This window comes from Equus asinus, chromosome 11 (assembly GCF_041296235.1).
Source record: "Equus asinus isolate D_3611 breed Donkey chromosome 11, EquAss-T2T_v2, whole genome shotgun sequence".
In the NCBI taxonomy this organism is placed as follows: Eukaryota; Metazoa; Chordata; class Mammalia; order Perissodactyla; family Equidae; genus Equus; species Equus asinus.
Genome location: NC_091800.1, coordinates 24,402,301 through 24,424,899, shown reverse-complemented (window position 1 = coordinate 24,424,899; position 22,599 = coordinate 24,402,301). Strand labels below are relative to the sequence as shown.

At 42.9% G+C, this 22,599-nt stretch overlaps 1 protein-coding gene across 2 annotated transcripts; it reads right to left on the bottom strand.

Moving 5' to 3' along the window:
• Positions 1-2,132: 2,132 nt before the first annotated feature.
• DLEU7 (deleted in lymphocytic leukemia 7) lies at positions 2,133-21,014 on the bottom strand. Of its 2 annotated transcripts, XR_006532211.2 has the most exons (3): positions 19,082-21,014; positions 12,602-12,775; positions 4,844-4,977 (listed from the first exon to the last, which is right to left on the bottom strand). XR_006532211.2 is itself a non-coding variant. In XM_014851432.3 (2 exons), the coding sequence occupies exons 1-2, from the start codon at positions 19,532-19,534 to the stop codon at positions 4,771-4,773; spliced, it is 660 nt and encodes a 219-aa protein (XP_014706918.2). In that variant the 5' UTR covers positions 19,535-21,011; the 3' UTR covers positions 2,133-4,770. The 2 variants fall into 2 exon arrangements, 1 of the variants encoding a protein (XP_014706918.2); XM_014851432.3 differs by lacking the exon at positions 12,602-12,775 and having other exon boundaries at positions 2,133-4,977; positions 19,082-21,011.
• Between the last annotated feature and the right edge of the window lie 1,585 nt (positions 21,015-22,599).

The following is a 22,599-nucleotide window of genomic DNA, read 5'->3' as shown; positions in this document are numbered from 1 at the left end:
CAGGCATCAGCAGGACAGCTCTCCTTCCGAGGGCTCAAGGGGAGAGTCCATTCTTTGCCTCTTCCGGCTTTTGTAGCTGTCGGCATTCCTTGCCTCGTGGGCACGACACTCCCACCGGCGCCTCAGTCACATTTCCACCTCCTCTTCTGCCTATGTTGTCTCCCTTTACCTCTGTCTCATAAGGACCCTTGTGATGGCATTTAGGGTCCACCTTGATAATCTCAAATACTCTCATCTCAATATCCCTAAAATAATCACATCTGTTACCATCTAAGGTGATAATCACTTTTTTCCATATGTGGGAATAGTCACAAATTCCATTGATTCGGACATGGACGTACCCTTTGGAGGCCACCAGTCAACCCACTACAACAGTCAATAAACACATAAATAAATTCAGGCCATTACAAGTGTTATGAAGAAAACAAAGCAGGGAGAAGGGATAAGAGAGTGACAAGGAATGCTACTTTCAATAAGGAGGTAAAAGAAGGCCTCTTTAATGAGGCTGCATTGGAGCAGAGACCTACTTGAAGCCAGCGAGAGAAAAGTCTTTCAGGCAGAGGGAAGAGCATTAGTGCAAAGGCCCTGAGACGTGTTGTGTTTGAACAGGTAAGAGCGACAAAGAGACCAGTGTTCTTAGAATAGAAAGGTCAAAGGCAGAATTTGGATTTTATTCTGAGTAAAAAGGGAAGCATTGGTTAGTTTAGAGTAGAGGAGTAATTGGTCTGACTTCTATTACTGAGGCTGATGTGTACAGAGTGGATAATGGGGAGAGGGCAGAGAAGCAGTGTGACCAGTTAGGAAGGTACTACCATGTTCCAGGTAAGAGATAATAGTGGTTAGGACTAGGGTAGTGGTGAGAAGCGATCCAATTTGAAATATATTTTGAAGGTTGAGCCAATAGGATTTGCTGATTGAGTGTCTATAAGTAAGAGTAGTAGAGAAGTCAAGGATGACTTCACATTTTTTTTCCTATGTGACTGGAAGGATATGAGCCACTGCCAAATGCAACTTAGAAGATGAGAGAGAAGCAGGTTTGAGGATCAAGAATTCCATTTTGGAATTTTCAGTGCCTTTTAGACTTTCAGGTGGAGATATTCTGTAGTCAGTTGGCTAAGGAGTCTGCAGTTCAAGGTGAAAGACCTATATCTGGGTGACTTTGGTGAACAGCTGGCATTTAAAATCACCATGGAGAAAGTGTAGATAGAGAAGGGGACCAAGACTGAGCCTGAAGCACTCCAAAATTAAGTCAGAGAGATGTGGAGGAACCAGGAGAAAAGTCTGTGGAGTGAGTTAGTGAAAAAGTAAAACCTTGAAAGTCTGCTGACCAAAATAAGAAAGTGGTTCAAGGAGGGAGCAAGCAACTGTGTTAAAAGTTGCTGACAGATCAGGAAAGATGAGGATTGAGAATTTACCATTGAATTTATCCGTGGGGCAGTGATTAGGGTATTTTGACAAAAGCAATGTTGGTGGAGTTGTGGGTACAAAATCTGTTTTGAGGGAGTTCAAAAGGGAATAGGAAAAAAAGAACTGTAGACGATAGACAATTTCAATGAGTTTTTTTCTTAAAAGGAGGAGAGAAATACAGTTGTAGCTGGAGGAATTAGGTTTTAAAGATTTGGGGATGCTATAACATAATATCATGCTGATGGAAATGGTCCTATTGAGAGGCAAAAAATGATCATGCAGGCAAGGGGATGAGTGCAAGAGGGAAGTTCTTGAATAAGCCAGACTGGATGGGACCAGGGCCTGAGTGGCCAACTAGCCTCGGGTAGGAGCACGGCAGGTCCTCCTTCAAACAAAAAGAAACAGAGATAAGGTAGATCTGCTAGCGTGGAGATGAACATGCTCTTCTGAGGGCTTTATTCTCCCTGTGCAATCTGGAGCAAGGTCATCAGCCGAGAACCAGGAGGGTGGAGAACAAGTTTGAGAAAGTGTGGAACAAGCCCCTCAGAGAGTGAATTGTCAAGTACAGCAGTGAATTGTCTAGTAAATTTTCTAGGACAGCACCATCTCACAGAAATATAATGCAAGCCACATATGGAATATCAAATTTTCCAGTAGCCACCTTAAAAAGGTAAAAAGAAACAGGCAGAATTAATTTTAATAATGTATTTTATTTAACCCAACATATTCAAAATAATTATCATTTCAACATGTAATCAGTATAAAAAATTACTGAGATATTTTATAGTTTTTTTAATTAAGTTTTTAAAAGCCAATGTGCATTTTATATTTTCAGCGCATCTCCATTCAGACTAGCCACATTTCCAGTGTTCAAGAGCCACATGTGGCCACAGCAGACAATGCAGGTCTAGGAAATGAAGTTCTCTAATGGAGAACATGAGGGCGCCTTGAAACTGGGAGGCACGAACTGAAGTGAGATTGGCACAACTGTGTGTTTTGCTCAGCCACATTCAGAACTCATGTGCAGATATGGAGTAGGCAGAGAGTTAGTCTTGACCAGGAATGAAGTTTTATCAGCAGCATTCAACCAAAGGAAAAAAGGAGAAGGAAATCGGTGGCACATACAACCAAACAATTATAGAAATTGACCACGGTAAGTAAGCCACAGAAGAATTGAAGGGGTGAGGGTGAAAAGGTGGTAGGGGGCCATGAAGTTCCAGTCGGGTCAAAGAACTTTTAGAACTGTGGCTGCTATGCGATATAGAAGGATGTCTAGAATAATCCCTGTCCTCAGCAAGCCGATCTTGATGGCAGGTATACCAACAGCCATGCTGTAAGATGTATGCGATAAATGCCAGTGCAGGTGCACAGAATATGCTCTATGGAAGCGCAGAGGAGGAAGAGCCCCTGTCCCGTGAGGATGATCAGGGAGAGTTCATGGAGGCGGTGGTGGGTCAATCAGGCCTTCAAGGATGAACAGGGTTTTAATTGGTCCATGGGAAAAACATTGCAAAGTGAGGAAAACGCACAAGCACAGAGGGAAAAGCAAAAATGTTCAACATTTCTTAAGGTAAGAGTAAAAAACCTTTAATACTCATATTTATTGAGAGAGCTATTGATTACAGTGAGGAAGGCAGCCTATAAGTAATGATAGGTCTTTCGAGAAGAGGGCTTGGATAATTTCCCTGGGGAAAGAAAGACTGTGCTGTAAAATACAGTGATACCCCCAGAATACAGTGTTTCCTAGGAGGGGGAGAACTAAGTTCCAAAGATTGTTCCCAAGAAATAAATGCTCTTCCTTTCTGGCCCATCCTGCCCCTGTACACACACACGTGTGCGCACACACATGCACACGCACAAACACATGCCTTTCATCTTTCATTTAGAAGTCTCTCTCATAAATTTAGTTCTTGTCTAGGGAAACGGTCAGTTACATCTAAAGAGAAGCAATATATTTACCTTTAATCCTCAGATTCTGCAAGAAAATATTTGGAACCAACTAGGATTAGAGTATGAGGAATTAAAAAGGCTTTGATTAATATTAACACTTTATTTTATTTATTTATTTTTTAATTTTTTTGAGGAAGATTAGCCCTGAACTAACATCTGCTGCCAATGCCCCTCTTTTTGCTGAAGAAGACTAGCCCTGAGCTAACATCCGTGCCCATCTTCCTCCACTTTATATGTGGGACGCCTGCCACAGCATGGCCTTCTGAGTGGTGCCATGTCCACACCCGGGATCCAAACCAGTGAACTCCGGCCGCCCCCAGCTGCCGAAGCAGAACGTGTGCCCTTAACCACCAGGCCAGCCCCAACACTTTATTTTTTAAAAGTGTATACTCTCGCCATACAGACCCAGTTTATAATTCCTTTAGAAAGCAAGCTGCAAGTATACACTGTATTCTTTTTTTTCTGAGTCTGATGCCGTTTCTATTAAAACTCTAAGGGAAAAGCAGCATTTCAATTAACTTTGGTTCTCAACACAGTCATCATTAAACAATAGGAAATTTAGATTTTTCCTAAGCATGTGCAGATCATTACAAAAAAAGTCACCCTCTCTTTTCCTAGCTCTAAATGTTTAGGGAAACCTGCCAGTATATCCACTCCTTCCCTTTTTTCACAAGAATTTCCTACTTCAATCAGAATACTTAGAAACAGTAAGAAAAACTAGATGTTTCCACATGACTTTAATAATACTGCCCTTTGTATTTACATATCATATGTCCTTGGTACTTCATAGCTCATTATCATTCTAAATTTACAAATCAGTATATGAAAGCACAAGAGCTGGGGGCGGCTCTTCTTCTGCCCAACAGTGAGTTCTAATGCCAGAAGTGGAGCTCAGAATTACTGACACATGTGCTCCCACAACATCTAAGGATCATTCCCACTACAGAAAACGAAGTGCTCAGTAAGCAGAACATATCAGTTATCAAATATCCCATTTATTCAAGATAATTTTAAGAACCATGGAGCTTTAATCATATAAATAACCGTATTAAATCCCATACACCTACACTAAATATGAATATAGATCAAGGTATCATTCGATTAAAATTAACACAATACGAATTAATAAATATATATACATATATAATCCAACAATTCCACAAAGTGGAATATATTTCAATCAAAAAGTCAGTGAATACATCAACATACTTACAAATGGAACTACTGCTTTCAAAACTTTTCCCCAACATGCTTTAATTCTGAAGGTACAGATGCCACTGGGCAGACTGCTAAATATGCTGCCGAGTTCTTACTAAGAGTAAAAATATCTGCTGTCCGCTGCAGTTAGCAGGTTAAGGTACCCGGTTCTCTGAGTAGTGCTCACTGTGGTTTTAGTCCCCGAGGCTTGAACACTCATATGTCTGGGAGATTCTGTAAGATCTGTCTCAAAGAAGCACAGGCTACCACGTGGGCATCTGAAGGAAGGTTAGCAAGTGACTGAATCAGCTTCTTGACTATTGTCTTCAAACACTGGTGGGCAGCATTCAAATCTCTGTCAAACTGCTGTCCTTCAATTTGTAGAGCCAGGTGACTGCAGATGTTTCTAAACTCAACACTGTCCTGAAATGAACAGCAAACACAAAGAAGCAATTAGATAGGTTACGGGGACATTTGTTGTATTGCGTGTACCCAGCTTCCATTCGTCTTTTCTGATGATGAGGCTGGGTTTTTCTCTCAGAGAACTACTCTCCTCCATTCTCAGCCTATGTGGTTTGACCAAACCTGACCCCACTCCACAACTCTAGGGACCAGCCCAATCAGAGCATATCATCCCTTGGTCACTTGGACTGGCCAGGGATGGAGAGGCAACCTAAGGCAGCCCAATATGCCACAGTCCCAGAATGTCTGCTAGACTGAGAAAGAGAAGTTCTCTTTAACTGGGGCTACTGGAAAACATCTTGCCACCATAAGGGGAGAATCCAAATGAGAATGAAGCCAACACAGAAAAAAAGTAGAGCCGAGAGATTAAAAGAGACTGATTCTAACTACATTTTTTAAGCATGTCAATCCAGCTGTACCTGACCAATAAACCCCAGTATGTGGGGGCTATTTGAGTCAATAAATATCCCTTTTTACCTAAGCCACTTGGAGTTGAGTTTCTGTTATTTGTTCCTAAAAGAGCTTTGATGAAAACACAAATATCCTATGTTCCTATTAGTCCATATTCACTGTCTGGAATCTGTCCAGGTTCCAATACAAGATTTTGTATTTAATGAACATGGTCTCAAGAAATTTCCAATGCAAATTTAGAAAGAATTCACTCTCAGGTAGTTTAAAATAATGAAGTAATTAAACAGATTTTTAATCCCCAAATGTTTCACATTTTAAAATCCGTTGCATATAAACAGATACATGGATAAATACATTGAAATTATTCCACATCAGAGATAATGTTGAATATATGAGTTTTTTTTTGAGGAAGATTAGCCCTGAGCTAACATCTGCTGCCAGTCCTCCTCTTTTTGCTGAGGAAGACCAGCCCTGAGCTAATATCCATGCCCATCTTCCTCTACTTTATATGTGGGATGCCTACCACAGCATGGGTTGCCAAGCAGTGCCATGTCTGCACTCGGGATCTGAACTGGTGAACCCTGGGCTGCCGAATCGGAATGTGTGAACTTAACTGCTGCACCACTGGGCTGGCCCCTATGATTTATTTTTAAATACGTGAAAATAACATACCACACAGACTTCTGGTTCTGGCAACATGGCACACTTAGTTTCCCCCAAACCCCTTGCTACCAAGTTGTAAATAAAATAGAACAAACATCATTTCTGAGCTTGCAAGAAAGTAATGAAAATCCCCAAGGGCCAGAAATATAGGAAAAGTAGATTAGCTGCCTGCCAATATCCATTGAGAAAAGAAAGTTCATCTCTATTGAGTTGGGTTTGGGGTGGAAGGTAAAGCTGCCCCTAAGAATGTGTAACTGTAGACCTGTACTACACAAGTTTAAGTTTGGAGTTGTCCTCTACACCATATACATGTTCTGGAATACTCACACTGAGAAATTAACTTAAACATTGGAAGTGAGCTGAAATATCCAAGGACACATGGCAAAAGCAAACAACAGCCTATTCCACAAGGACATGTTCACAACCCATGCTCCACAGTAGTATTCCCATAAAGCTCTGTCAAGGACAAACTCAGAAGACGAAATTTAAAATACAATCTGCCATGATACAGCAGATACCATTCAGGGCAGGATTAAACTCCAAGAATTTCAGATAGAAACTATAAAATATGTTTAAAATGATTAAAGTTAAAAAAGAAGGAAGCAAAAATGTTTTAAGAAAAAACATGCCTGAAAAAGAACCAAATACCACTTCTAGAAATGACCACTACTGTGACAAATTAAAAACTCAATGGACAGTTTAAACACCTGAACGAAGACATCTAAAGTGAGGATTAGTAAAATGGATGATAAATATGAGAAAATTACCCAGAGTGCAAGATAAAAGGGAACTATGAATGAGAGATTAAGCAACATGGAAGACAGAAGAACAAAGTTCATCAAATACATTTCCAGCAAAGACGAGAGAGAGAATGGAGGAGAGGTAAAATTCAAAGGGAATAATGGATAAAAATTATCCAAAATTAATCCAAAACCTTCAGGAAGTAAAACAGCCTTGAGTAGAGTAAGTTAAATGAGATCCAAATCTAAACTCATTAAGGTAAAACTACTCTTAAAAGCAATGAGAGAGAAAAGGAAAGATGGATTTGAAGGGATGACAAGACAGACAGGCAACTTCTAAGCCACAGCAATTGAAGAAAGAAAGAATGGAATAATATTCTCAAATAACCATCAACCTGAAGGAGCTGCCAACCTAGAATTTTTTTTTTATCCAACTAAACTGACACTTAAACCTCAGGACAAAATAAATATACTTTCACTTAAAAAAATAAAAGGAGTTACCTCAAATAGATCCCCACTGTCCTTTCTTCCTAAAGATAGAATTCAGAAAGAGGAAATATAATTCAGAAAAAAGAATGAGATGCAAGAAGCAACAATGAATAAAGAAATTTAAAAACATGGTGTAAATCTAAAGAATTCATTGTCCAAAACAGAAATTATAACTAATTTAGGGTTTACAAAAGCAAGAGTGTTCTAAAATGTTGAACAGTAGTAACATGTAGGCTGGAGTGACATTCTAAGGCATCACATTATTCCACAGGAAGGTGGCAAAACTGGTAAGTTTCAGGCTTGTGAAGTATGCATGTGAGAAATGTAAAGGTTATCTTTTAAAGCAGAGAAATAATACATAAAACTTCAAAATCAGCAAAAGGAAATGGTATATGAAAACTTTATTGTTTCTATCTACAGAAGGTAAAAATGAAGAAATAAAGATACAAACATAAAGCAAGGTGAATAGAAGCACCAAATAAGACACTTTTTGAAATATAGTGGCTACCAGATTGGATTTTAAAAATTGATCTATGTGCTGTCTACAAGCAACAGATTTAAAACTAAAATTACCTAAAGATCGAAAGTAAATGGATACTAAACTATATACCAGACAAAGAGAAGCCAAAATAAAGCCAGAAAAATCATTATTAGGGAAAAAATAAACTACAATTAATAGAAGTAACTATTGCCCAAGAAGACATAATAATTTTTTACTTTTGTGTATATAACACAATAACCTCAATTTACAGTCAATCCATAAACATAAAGACTGATGTTAACCCAGCTTTCTCAGAAAATGATAGATCCAACAACAAAACAACCAGCCTAGGGAGAAAAGACTGAAAACACGAATCACAAGCTTGGTTCAACAGAGATAAGCAAATACACATTATTCTCAAACATATATGGAGACAGCCCTGATGGCCTAGTGGTTAAAGTTTGACACGCTCCACTTTGGCAGCCCAGGTTCACTTCCCAGATGCGGAACCACACGACTCATCTGTCAGTAGCCATGTTGCGGCAACAGCTTATATAGAAGAACTACAAGGACTTACAACTAGAATATACAACCATGTACTGGGGCTTTGGCAGGGGGAGGGAAAAAAAAAGAGGAAGACTGGCACAGATGTTAGCATAGGGTGAATCTTCCCCTGAAAAAAAAATGTGGAATATTTATGAACTGGCTATATTACAATGCCACAAAGCAAATCTCAACAAATATCAAAAAGTCTGTACCATGCAAATAAATGAGAAATTAATAACATAGATATCTTCCCCAAACATGTATGACTTAAAAATCTACTTCTAAATAATCCATGGGTCAGCAAAAAAATAATTGCAAGTATAAGATACTTTATACTGAACAATTATGGAAATACTATATCATAAATTTGTGGGACGTAGCAAGTGAGAAATGCGTAGACTGAAATGCTTACATAAGTAAAGAATAAGCACTGAAACTCCGTGAGCTGAGAATTCAACTCAACAACAGGAAAAGAAAAATAGATAATCCAAAAGAAAACAAAAGGAAGAACTAAAAGTTGGACCAAACTGTGATGAGGAAGTAGACTTTTCTTCCTAATTCTGAATAGAAAGAGATGCTGTTCTCCCCCCTAATAAAACCTCTGTCCTTTGGGTGAGAAGGACCTGGGTTTCTGGCAAGTGCTTGTTAGAGAACATCTCCCAAGAAACGAAACAAACATCCATTTACTTCAGTTCAGCAAACAATGGCGGCAGGACCCTGGGGTGAGTTAGGCGCTGGGACAGAAAGATAAACAGGCTACAGTCCCTTTACTCTATTCTCAGGCTACCAGGCTTCTGGATTTGTTTCTCTTTTAAAGCATTCTTGCTTCTGTGCCTTAGCGTGTTGCTCATTTCTGCTCAGAAGGTATCCAGGGGCTACTCAGATAATCTGTCCCATAATTTAGGGGTAACCTATATTGCTGGAGCATGTTGCTTGGGAATGGGAAAATAGGAGAAAAAAATGACTCTGGACTACTTCCCCGAGATCCACATCAAGGGAAATTGTCCGCTTGCTTTATAGAAGTAATCCAACTCTAAGTACAAAGTGGAAGGATCAAAGACAACGTGCAAAGGGAAATTCAAACTAGAAGGAACCACTGAAATATGTGCTGACGTGTGCCTGTTAGCCAGTCTGCAAAGGCATTCATCACCCAAAGAAGATTAAAATGCCTTTAAAAAGATATCTGTGGGCCCAAAATCTGAAGTCAATTTCACATTTACTGTAAAGAATCAAAGAAGGCATCGTTTGGGGAAATTATACATACAATAAAATTCCACTGCTGGGCTGTACTGGTTCCCCAGGCCGGGGCTAAACTTGAGACCTCTGGCGAGCTTTGCAAAGTCTCTTTATTTTACTATTTTAGTACAGCATTTCCATTTAATCCTTTCTCAAATATATGAACAGTCAAAGAAAACAAATTAATAAGAATAGGCTTTCCATGGGACTCTTAAGGCAGGGAAGGGAAAAATAAAACAGGTGGTTGCTTTTCTTCCTTTCTGGAAGGTCTGAAGGCCAACTATGGATCCAATAATATGGCTTCCAACCAAACCTCTACGGATGCTGCTGCAGGAGGTGGGGGCCACAAGTTATAGCGTTGAGGCAATAGCATATTAAACGGCTCACGTGCTTTCGGTAGAAACTCACATGATCAATGTTCGTGATGATTTCACTTATGGTGCTTTCCATTCAACAACAGAGCATATCTTCCCAGCAGCCTTTATTTAGCAAGTCCCAGATGCTTCCAGAAATGATGTAATATCCTACATGGTGCTTTGAGCGCTTTGCCAGAATTAGAACACTACGGCTGAGCAATCTAAGAGCAGGTTTTGGAACTTCTAAAGCCTGTGTAATTTCAGACTCTGGATATGAAATGTATTGTTTGCTACAGTGTTCCAAATTGATGGCCAGCGTTTACATTTTAAAGTGAGTTCAGATAATCTCCTGTGACTCAAGGGATCTACTAGGATAATGACCTCGGCCTGTTTGACTCAGTTAATGAATCAGTTAAATTTATTTCAAATGTATACCAAGTCTCCACTACATGACTGACTACACTGAATAAAAGGCAATTAGACATGATACCCGATCTCTAAACAGCTTAGAACCTAGTAGGGGGAATGGAACACATGGGACATACATCCAAATGTCCAGCGAAGTGTGATGAGGGCTATGGTAAAGCACAAAAACCAATCCTATAAAAGAACAGACGTTTATAGACATAATCTAAGCACTGCCCAGGGTTCCTACAGAGCTCGTTCTTACATGTGAAGCCTTTCTATAGCATACCTGATGTGTGCTTGTCCAAAATTTGCCTGGCTACACTGCAGAAACTCATGTGCTTAGTATGCAACCCATTAGAGGAGATAGCGCTAAGTTTTAGAACATTTCTTCCTAATCTTTAGCTGAAATCTGCCCTGTGGTAGGCAGAACAATGACCTCCCAGAAGCGTCCACATCCTAGTCCCCAGAACCTGTGAGTATGTACGCTACATGGCAAAATGGACTTCACAGATGTTAGTTAGAACAGTGGCCCTCCAGGCAGCCTCAAAGACCCCTGGGATGCAGAGCCAATTCCCTCACGAGCACTGGACTTTCCCTCAGTGGCCTGGTTCTGCCTTCAGAGCCCAGATTCTGCCCCTTTGATGGGTCATCCTTGGACAAGACATTTCATCTAAGGAATATTCCGTTTTCTCATCTGTAAAATGGAAACAATAATAGCTACCACACGGAAAGGCTGTGAAGGTCAAATTGGTTCACAGATATGAAAGTTTTTGTATTTATAAAGCACTCCATCAACCTAAGCCTATAATTAAAGTACTCCGCTAGATGGGAGGTAAGTAAGAAGGAGAGGAGGGGAAGGGAGGGGAAAAAAGAAAAGAAAAAATATGCTCTATAGAAACTTGGAATCCAACTGGTGAGATGAAACCGATTTAAACCGTTCAGTAGAGATGACAAACATTAAGTCTCACAAAGAGTGGTCGAGTTCACCTCACAACCATTAAGATAGCTACTATCAAAAAACTGAAAGTAACAAGCGTTGGTGAGGATGTGGAGAAACTGGAACCCTTCTGTACTGCTGGTGGGAATGTAAAATGGTGCAGCCACTATGGAGAACAGTATGGAGATTCCTCAAAAAAATTAAAAATAGAATTGTCATATGATCCAACAATTCTCCTTCTGGGTATATATCCAAAAGGATTGAAAGCAGGATCTCAAAGAGATATTTTCACACTCATGTTTATAGCAGCATTATTCACAATAGCCAAGAGGTGGAAGCAGCTCAAGTGTCCGTTGACAAACGAATGGATAAACAAAATGTAGTATATACACACAATGGAATACTATTCAGCCTTAAAAAAGGAAGGAAATTCTGACACATGCTACAACATGGATGGACCTTGAGGACATTATTCTAGGTGATGTTTGGGAAAGCAGTATTTGACTCCTAGGGCAAAGAGACAGTCCTTGCAATTAGAATGAACAACACAAGCAAGGGCTTGAAGTCAAGTAGGGGCTGAGGCTAGGAGGAGACCAGTCTGCAAAGAACAGAGTTTATGCTGGGAATCAGGAGATAAGTTAGCATAGGAAGCCTTGAGGGTCACAGTAAAGTCTCTGGAGACTTCTGAGCATGGGAGTAACAAGGCAAACCAGCATGTTAAGAACACTGGTCTAGCCTATGAGCCTGAGAACCTACTATGTGCCAGGCTCCAAGTGAGGCTCCTTACACACCTTGTCTTGCTCAATCCTCACAACAGTCCATGATAGATGGAAAAAAAATGTGGCTTAGAGACATTAAATGATGTGCCTAAGTCACACAGCAAATGAGTGGCAGCACCGGAATTAACCTCTCTTCAAAACTCAAATGTTCATCAAAGACCCATAAAATAAGAAACTGGACCAGGTGCCCTGCTCACCCGCCCACCAGTGTGGGAGACAGACTGGTGAACAGGAAGCACAGAGCTGTAGATGCCACAGTGCGGTGAACAGGGACACCATGGAAGCAAGCGGGAGAGGCACCAAACTAGCTTTGGGGATGGACCAAAAATGCCTTACAAGTGGACTGTTTTGGTTTCTTTTTTGGCCACATTCAGGTTATTTTTCTTAAGGTTAACTGAGTGTTACGAAGCTCAAATTGGCAATGGTCACATGCAAATTGAAGACTGGCCTGTTGGCCCATCCTTCTTCTCTGTAACGTAATTGGGAGGGCTTGGTTATCTGGAAGATATTCAAGGCATGGTACCCCATGTAAAACCAACCTCCAGCTAATCAGAGACCTCATCGTTGGAGCTCTCCCTTCCTCCACTCTGTTCTCTCCTACTCGGCGTGAGGAGATCTCCTAGAAAAACCACCACACTTGTTCTTTCCTGCATTCTGCATTGTGTTTATTAGGAAGGCACACATCTGGAATCCTTGAACAACTGAATATACACCTGCAAAGTCCAAAAAGGGAAGAAAAGTTAGGCCTTTTTTTAGCTTCTTACTGAAAATAAACAATCCCATCAAAACTGAAGGCTTGAAGGCAAAAAGAATCTGGCAGCAGGAGTCAGTTTCAAAGCTTGTTTTCTGAAACCAACACCAATGGATAATAAAGTCAAAAATACAATATGACTTTATAGGGTCTAAAATGCAGATAACTTTTAAACAATCTACAGGCTTTCTGGGCTTTTTTCCTAGCACGTCACCTGCAAAATCACTTCTAGATCTACTATAAAGCTGTTCATATTCCCTTTACCACTGGCATTTTAAAAAGATGGTTCATTTCAAAACAGTCATATCTTGAGCTATATTCTCTCACATGGCCTCCATAAACTGTTTCAGCTTCTCACGTTTTCCCTTCTCACTCTCCCTGAATCCTCTACAGAGAGCATTAAAGAAAGAAAGAGCTTTCTCCCACTTTCTGCGATAGCGCATGGCCTTACTCAACTTCAGATCGACCAGAAGACCACTCTCCACTAAAGTTGCCCAGTGTTGGGCCCTACGAAGGAACACAAATCCTTTCCTCAGACTCACTACAATCCTCCACGCTGGCTGTGGACCTACAATGGCAATGTCATTTCTCTATTTAGAGAGACATCCTGAAAACCACACTATGAGGAACAGTGGACCACCAATTGCCCCATCTTCACTTGGTTCATCAACATCTTGCTTTGAACTACAAATTCACGGGGCCCGGGTGCTGGTCCCTGACCCAGTGGTTAAGTTTTGTGTGTTCTGCTTCAGTGGCGCAGGGTTCCGCCCATTCGATCCTAGGCACGGACCTAGCACTGCTCATCAAGCCATGCTGAGGTGGCGTCCCTCATAGCACAACTAGAAGGACCTATAACTAGAATATACAGCTGTGTGCTGGGGGGCTTTGGGGAGAAGAAGAAAACAAAAGAAAGATTGGTGCAGATGTTACCTCAGGGCCAATCTTTAAAAAAAAAATTCACAGGACCCAGAGCAGTCAGTCACCAGCTGCCTGAACCTAAGGTCAATCTCAAATAGACATGCAACTGTACAGTAATAAAAGACCCAATGAAGAACCAAAGTATCTGCCAGTCACCATAAAAAGTCTATCATCCACAGGAAATTAAACATTTTTACTTGTGTGTACCCAGTGTAAATGCTCACAAGTAACTAAGGGTTCTTACGCATTTGCTTTGAGTATGGTACCATTTTCATTAGAAAAGTCCAGTGAAAAGCACTTTGTCATGACTACAAGCACTTGATTCAGGTATGCTCACAAGGCAAACCCCAAAATTGTAAAATAAAGCACAGTGGAATTTCCACCAAGATGTCAAACATAAGTAGTTTTGTTTTAAGGCCTTCCTGCAATATCTTTCCCCAAATTTTCATTTCAGAAAGCTTAGATGTCCTGATTTTCATATTGTCCACATTAGAGGGAATGACAAAGCTATAATTAAGCTACTTTCAGAAGAGTCACAGAACAGAAAAAGTTATTTTTTTCTAACATAAAAGCACAGTTTTGTCCCAAATGAAGAGCAATCCTCTGGTAAGGCTACTAATCTACAACCATGAGCATTTATTTCTTCAATAGTATGTTAGTAATTTTTAAAGACACAATTCCCAAATTTGCAGAAACTGGCTTTGCAACTAATGTTAATGGGGAAAAAAGTACTCATCACCACTGTCTTCCTCTGAGTAACCCAATATTCACCCTTGCAGTTTGCAAAGAGCATTAGCAATGACTGTGCAGCCAAAGCCAACAGTTTTATACCGCTGCTCTTGCTGTGTAGAATGAGAAAACCAGCAAGGACTACGGAACGTGATGGAGTAATTGGTACCAGAATTAGCTAATTGAAACGGGTGAGCTCACAGGCAAGTTTAATCTGCAATGGCAGCAAAGTTCTTCTGCCTCCGAAAGTTGGCATCAGCTATAGTTTCCATGAAACTTGCTTTAGAACAGAACTCTTGGAAACTATAAATGTTTTTAACTCTCAAAGGAAGACAGACAAAACTCAATCAGAGTGACTTCATAATTGGCTTGGTTAATGGTCTCGATGTGAATTGGTCATCTTCAGCAGTTTTAAAATCCTAGCCTGGCTTTCTTCTGGTGTCCCGCACATTTCTATGTTCCCTTTGGGTGGCAAGTGCCTAAAGCATCTTTGCTAGTATTACTGGTTTGACAATGATTTCCTACATTTACCTGGTGTCTTTTGTCACTAGGTAAGGTGGCCATTATATAAGGAGGCACACAAATCACCCAGTGTTGTAGACTGAATTGGGGCCCCCCAAAATTCATATGTTGAAAATCTAACCTCCAATGTGACTGTTATTTAGAGATAGGGCCTTTTGGGAGGTAATTAAGGTTAAATGAGGTCACAAGGGGGGAGCCTTAATCCAGTAGGATTGGTATCCTTATAAGAAGAGACATTGAGAGCTCTTTCTCTCCACATGTGCAGAGGAGAGGCCGTGTGAGGACATGGTGGGACGGTGGCAGTCTACAGGCCAGGAGGAGAGCCCTTACCAGAAACCAAATTTGCTGGCACCTTGATCTTGGACTTCCCAGCCTCCGTAACAGGGAGAAGATAAATGTCTGTGGTTTAAGCCACCCCATCTGTGGCATTTTGTGATGACAGCCCAAGCTGACTAAGATACCCACTCTACAACGTGACTGTTGCAGCGCAAACGGTGTGCAGTGCATGGCATTATGACCGTGCCCTGTAACCATGCACTCTCATGCACATTTCAGCGTGATGTTCAAGACACCCCGATGAGCTAGCACTGTGATTTGGTAGAAGGAGGCAGATAAAACCATGTTTGAATCATGGGGCATTACTTCCCAGCTGCGGGATCTTCAGCAAAGTCCTAAATTCCTTTGAGCCTCAGTTTCCTCCTGTAATAAATGTCTGTCAAGCTGATTAATTCCATCCTCTCCACCGAATTTAACAAGACTCTGCACTGTCAAGCATATTTTATCCACCATGAAGAAACTCATTTCATTTTTTTTTTGCACGTGTTTGATAACCTCTAAATGTTCAAAAGGAATAGTAAGTGTTGGCTCCTTTAAGAAAAGTGTAAAGTAGTATAACGGTATCCACTGTTACTGTGATGAGGGTTTCTCTGCCTTCACGCCTGAAAATTTCACTTTCTTAATCCTCAGTGGTTTGATCAGCGAGTCACTCGATGGCAATGTCTCTAAGACACTCATTCAACATGGGCTGAAGCTGATCTCTGGATAGCGGAGGCTTCCTGGAAGTCTCTTTGGGTCATCTTAACTCTGCTTTCGTCAATGGTCTCAGAACAGGAAATACAGAGTTGATGGGTCAGATCCATCAATATCAAGAACGGAAGTGACAATAATAACAGTCAATGAGAACTCATGAGGCAGCAACCAGCTATTAATAATTATAATAATAATAACAAAAGCTCAAAGGTATTGTGCCTTACTACGGGCGGCCACTAGCCAAGACTTTATATGCATTACCTCAATAACCCTATAAGGTTAGATGCCACTATCCCCACTTTAGAGGTGAGGAGATTAAGGCACAGGAAAACTAAACTCCTTGCTCCAGGGCCTATAGCAGAAAGCGGCAGAGCAGGTGTGAAATGCTCCATGGGACCTGATCACTGTCCTGTGCCATGCCGTCTCCCCTTCAGGGTCCCTAATGCCCATCACTGGCTACAGCCTTTGGTTGCAGTGTGTCTTCCTGGCCTCTGCGGCAAGTAACACTACAGGAGAGACCTGATGTTGGGGAAGTTTCCACACACTTGCAAATGATACACAAATGTTATTTCCATTAACACCAATCCTCCTGAAACCATTCCGGTATATAAAATCCATCTGCATGTTCTTATTTTAAAAATACAGAAAACACGTATCCAAATCGTTTGAATGAACACGACTATTAACGAAGCCAAGTCTGTATAACCAGCCCGCTGGAAAGGCAGACTGCCGTGTCCTTAAGTCTAAGAGCTTTATAATCACTCCTCTACAGACCAGATGGAGATACCACCTTTCCTCCAAACAGCAAACCAAGCAAACTTCCAAGATGCTGGCCAAGAGGAAATTACCCAGAGCAACCTCTCCTGCCTCTCTCCCTTCTGAAAGCACTGGCCGTTCTCAGAGCCTAAAACGCAGGGGAAGGTCCCCGTTCCTAATGAGCCCTCTGGACACCTCTAGAAACACCGGCAGCAACACATCCAGATGTCTGCGTGTTTGCTGGTGACAGGGAAGAAAAGGTTGAGGTTTGGATGAATAAAGTTTGAGGAGTTTTGTTTTAGGACAAAAATTCAAGTAGAAAGGGTTAAAAGGATTACCAAGTGTAAGTGACAGCTGCATTCAGCCCAAGTGGCATGATCTGTTGTCCAGAGCAGAGGTCACCACTGCCACCGAGCTGGGTCAGGCCCTCGGACAATCCTCTTCTGACCTGACTCCCCACCTGCAGCCTTCCCTCTCATGACTTATCTAGGCCCCAGTCCTTGCCTCAGTCCCTTCAATGGCTACCTTTTGCCTGCAAGACAATCCAAGGTCCTCAGCATGACACACACACAGGCCTTTCATCATCTGACCTCACTTACCTCTCCAGCACCCCTTCTGCCACAGTGAACTCATTTTAGTTCCCCCAAAGGCCCAGGCCCTTTCATGGCTTCTGGGCCTTGGATCCCCTGAAATGCTTTTTCCCTTTAACGCTTGGAGAGCAAATATTCATTTTTTAAAAAGGTTATCTCCTCCAAGAAGCCTTCCAGGATCACCTAAGGTAAAACTGATCAGTCTCTCCTTTTGCCAGTCTACCTGTGTGTGATATGCTCCTAACATCACACAGCACTTTATATTTCATCAAGTCTAAGATGCACATTTTTTTCACATTTCAAAAATCTCTGAAGTGAGGGTGTACCTTAGAATCGATGGTATGTCCTAGTTTAATCAGTAGGATTTTTTATTTCTTGGTGGTACAGACAAAGGTGCATCTCATATTTGAGAGCACTGGGCAAATGCAGCTTCATTTTCTTAACTTTCTAACGTGAGTGGAATAGTGCTCTGCATCTGGAGGTGATCTCCCCGCCCCCCCCCCCCCGACCACCACCACATTTGGCAATATTTGGCTGTATCAGTTTGGCAGAGGGACTAATTCTGCTGGCATCCACTGGGTAAAGGCCAGGGACATTGCTAAACACCATATAATGCATAGGACAACCCCGCACAACAATTATCCAGCCCAAAATGTCAGTAGTGTAGAGGTTGAGAAATCCTAGTCTAGAGTAACATACTTATTTGTATGATATACTTTATGTTTGATTTTAAATTAATCTTTTACAGTGTATCGTGCAATCTAATATAGACCAATTTTTTCCAAACCTTGGCTTGTAGAGCAAGAATAGCAACTCTTGCGAAGTGCTCTAAGCTCTCTTCATCACCCCTCCTCATTTCCTTCTGCTAGACTCCCAAGGGCAATGAACGAAGCAGGTCAAAATTGGAAAGCCAGAAGGTCTCAAAGAGATTTGTGACTTTAAATCAATTAGGTTAGTTAATGGCAAGGTCAAGACTGGCTCCCAGATCCCCAGATTTCGATGATCCTGCTCGGCCTGGGAGGCAGCTGCTCTGTTCCCTGGCTAAATTAGCTAACACAGTTGGTACCTTAAAAGGAAACTGTGCCCTACAAGCATGAGCTGCGTGACTTAGCAGGAGTTAGCATTAGTATTCACGCTTCAACACCCGGGACCCATCTCGCTCTCACCCCACTTTATGAGAATTTAGGTTGACTCTGTAAGGCCTCTGAGCTCTGCCTGGAATTGGATTTATGCAAAAATAATTGCGATTCTTAAGTGTGAAGGAACTTTAAATAATGTAGGTGATTTCATCATACAAAGGCAGAGGGAACTTAATATGTATATTTAAGGCTCTGGAGGAAGGGTTATTAATTTGGAAAAGGAGTAGGGGAAGCTGTCCTCCATCCTTAGAAGCTGCACATGTGGCAAGGGCCTTCAGCTGGAGCAGGAAGCTGATTTATGTGAGAGGGTAAGGAGTTCCAGAGGAAGGTTTTGGCAAGGCGTCCCTGCATCTCTTTTCTGCAGTCAGGTGGGTCCACCTGGGGCCCACCTGAGTTCCCTGCCCCAAGTGCCGACTCCCCAGCGTGTCACCTCCTCCCATCCCCCTCCAGGGGACTGAATCCTTGGGGGCAGCTCTGCTTCGGATCCTGCGGCCCCACCCCGTCTCCATCCCAGCCCCTCAGCCCCGCCATGCGCCATGCGAGGGGATCCTGCGCCTGACAGGGGATGCTGGAGGCCAGACTCACCTTCAGATGGATGGGGAAGGACCGCTCCTGCTGGAGGGGGCCCAGCAGCGTCTGCTCCACGCTGACCAGCTCTGAGGTCGAGTCCACCACGCGGGCCAGCGCGCTGCGCATCGCCATTCGGGCCAGACTGCAGGGCCTGTGGTCCGGGGGAAAGGGCAGCAGCTCCACGCCCCCCTCGGCGCCTCGCACCACTTCCACCTCGGGGGAGCTCGCCCGAGTCCCAGATCCCTCATTCCTGGCGCCCCTGTCCCCGCCCCCCTCCTCGCGCCCAGGCCGGGCCCGCCGAGGGCCTGAGCGACGCGCTGGGGAAGCGGACACGTGATCAGGGTCCCGCGGGCTCCTTGGGGTGCCCGGATCATCCCCCCAGCCCCACTCCTCCTGCAGCAGCTGCAGGGTCTGCAGAGCCACCATTTGGTGGCTGATGGAGGCCACTAAGGGTGCGGGGCTAGCCATCACCTCCGTCAGCGGCTCGGCGCGCTCCGCGGGCAGGTGGAGCAGCGAGCGAGGGAGGCGGAGGCGGTCGGGGTCGCCAGGGTCACATTGCCTAACCCGCGGCCTCTGGGCCTCCTTGTCTCTCAGCGTGTGGGGCCGGCCGCGCCCTGGGCCCGCCGTCGGTGACTCCTGCTGGCATCTGCATTCGCTTCAAGTCCGAACGGGCTGGTTCGGACCCAAGGCTGCCTGAAGCGCTGCTCCGCGTGTACTTGAAAATCAGCCAGATGCTGAGCTCTGGTTCTTCCTCCTCTCCAGGGCTTTGCTGGGAACACATGCTGCTTTGTGCGGATGCATCTGTCTGCAGGGATACCCAGCCCCCATCTCCTTTGAAGGATGCCTGCCAGAGACCGTTCACGCCCTGGGGGCTGGGCGTGGGGGCCACGTGCGAAAGACCCACCCGCGAGCGAAAGTGTGAGGAGCCAGAGAAAAGCTCACAAAAGAAAGACTGTGCCTGATCCTCTTCCCTCTCTTTCCCAACCCTAGGGGAATTTTCTGGAACTTCTTGGAGCAACCGTCAAGGCCTCATGTCCCCCAGACAGAAAAAGGGGACTTATGTATGTCGAAGTTCTGCTCTTCTCTGCTTTGCTCCATGCCACACGTGCTAAGAGCTGGCGCAGCCTCTCTGGAAGACACCCGGGAAGCATGGGGCTGGCACTACCCAGAAGAGCAGCCTCAGAGCTTTTGTGTGAAACTTCCAAAGGATTTAGGCAGCAGAGTTTGAAGCTAAATCCTTTTACGAGACATGAGCCCAAGGACAGCTGTATAAATAGTTGCTGGTTTTGATTAAACCTTGCTTGGCTACTTCCTTGACTTAGGAAAAAGCCCTGGCAAATTTAAACTTTGATAGATTGGAAAGTATTGGTGTGTGATTACACTTTAAGAAAAAAAAAAAAAGACATTTGAGGGGAATGATAAAGCGCACTGTTCGGAAGCAGCGGTTCTGTTTTCTGCCTGCATGGGAAACCATTTCGATAACCCCACAACACAGTAAAGAAGGAGGCAGGGTTGCAGGCCCAGGGCAGACAAGTGGACCCTACAGACCGGGAGGATAGGTTTGCATTCTTCCTTTAGAAGGGAGAGTCCACCCTTGCTTAAGGAGTGAGATCTGCAGAGGTCCTTGCGTGGGAAAGCCCTACCAGTGAGTTGGTTAGTTTCGAAGGGGGGTCATCAGAGATATGGGGAGGGATTCCGGGTCCTTTAAGGTTTCTTTACCTCGGGGATAGTATGACCTCATATAATCCTCCCAACTCTCCAGTGAAAGTTCCTTCTCATTCTCAGTGTTTTCTTCGCCTGTGAAAACAAACCTGAACGCCAAGGTAAAGAAAACCTTTCTTAAGTAAAAACGAGTATGTTCACACTAATTATAAAGAAGTAAAAATGCATGGCTGTGCATTGACAGCAAGGAAATTACTTTGGAGGGAAGTAAATAGTTTAATGTTGATTAGAGTCTCTTGATGAAGTTAAGTTCATAATAAAAAATAGAGAAATTCTTCTTTATGTGTGTCTATGTGTGTTTTTAATTCTCAAATGTTGAAATACATTAGATTCAGCAGAGACTAACTGGGAATAGTAAAAACTAACCCCTAATTTTCACTGAACATGTCAGATCTCCAGGGATGCTCCTCTTTCCAGATAGGCAGGAAATCCAGTTTCATGGGCTCACTCTTCGACTATCAAATGGCTGAGTGCAAAACCTTCTTGACAGATAGAATTCCAGCCAACAGCAGAATTGAAATCAGTAGACAACCTGACCTGAAGCCCCACTGTTCTCCATACCAGGCCGACTCTGAGAGCCATGAGACCAACTGAACTTCAGGGCATATGAGAGAAGGAGGCCAGAAAACCACGTGGCCTATGGGATGGTACATGCTGCTTAAATAGCTGCCTGGGTTTTCTAGTATGCTTTAGAGAGCACTGGATTATCCTACAACTCAAGACTTTGTCTGTCTTGGCCATGGGCCACATTTTCCTTTGCATGACCTTGAAATGGCTGATGTTTCAAAGCTGGAGCTATGAGACCCTAACTGAGGAAAAGTATTCATAGGTTATTGAGATGAGTCGATAGCATAGCAGATCCACCTTTGCTCTAAAACATCTCCAAACTTATATATGCTGGGCTGTCAAACCAAGGAATGAATTATATACTCTCTACTCACTATACTGACAATTTGAAGTCACTGCGTAATAACAGCACGTTCAAAAGGACGAAGTCCTGTGCATTTGTCATTTCTGCTTCACAATATCTATTTACTATTTTATGGAAGCCATACTCTCATTTCCCAGCAGATGTTCCTCCTCCTCCACGCACAGTCCGTTCAGTCAGGTGGGATGCCCCCATCCCACTGCAGAAGCCGACTGGGGCATCTAGGCTGAGGCCAATCCCACTTCACAGTCCTATTGTGAATGGTCAGCAATGGGTACGTGACCCGACTAGAGCCAATATGACAATATCGTTTGGATGCTTTCAGCTGAATGTACTGTAGAAGAGAAAATAATGGAGCTAGGAGAAAGTGTAGGCCAAAAGATGAAACAGCAAAAAAGATAAATTCTTTTTTAACAAGAAAACTTAACATAGTAGTTTAGTCACTAAGAATAAGTTATTGTCTCAGATCACAAGTCTTAAGGTAGGATCGCTCCAGGGCTGGTTGATCTCCGGGAGTGTGAGATCTCCAGGAGTGCTCCTCTTTCCAGATACACTGGAAACCCCGTTTTATGAGGCTAAACCTTCTACCATCAAACAGCTGAATGCAATGACCCTTTATGGCTGTGAAACTGAGGAGATAGAAGTTCCGCAGCCATCTCCTGAGTCCTACTAGTTATAGGACAGGTATGATGTTAACGGAGTGACCCTGTGACCCAATTCCCCTCAAGCAAACATTGCTGCAAGGTCCCTCCAACCATTTTCAGCAATGCTTTTATCAGTCACCTAATCTTTCTACTATGTCAGCAACTGTGGGAAAAGCTCTTTGAACAACTCTGGTCATTCCTAACAATTGATGAGAGCACTAGAAAATGAGCAGTGGAAA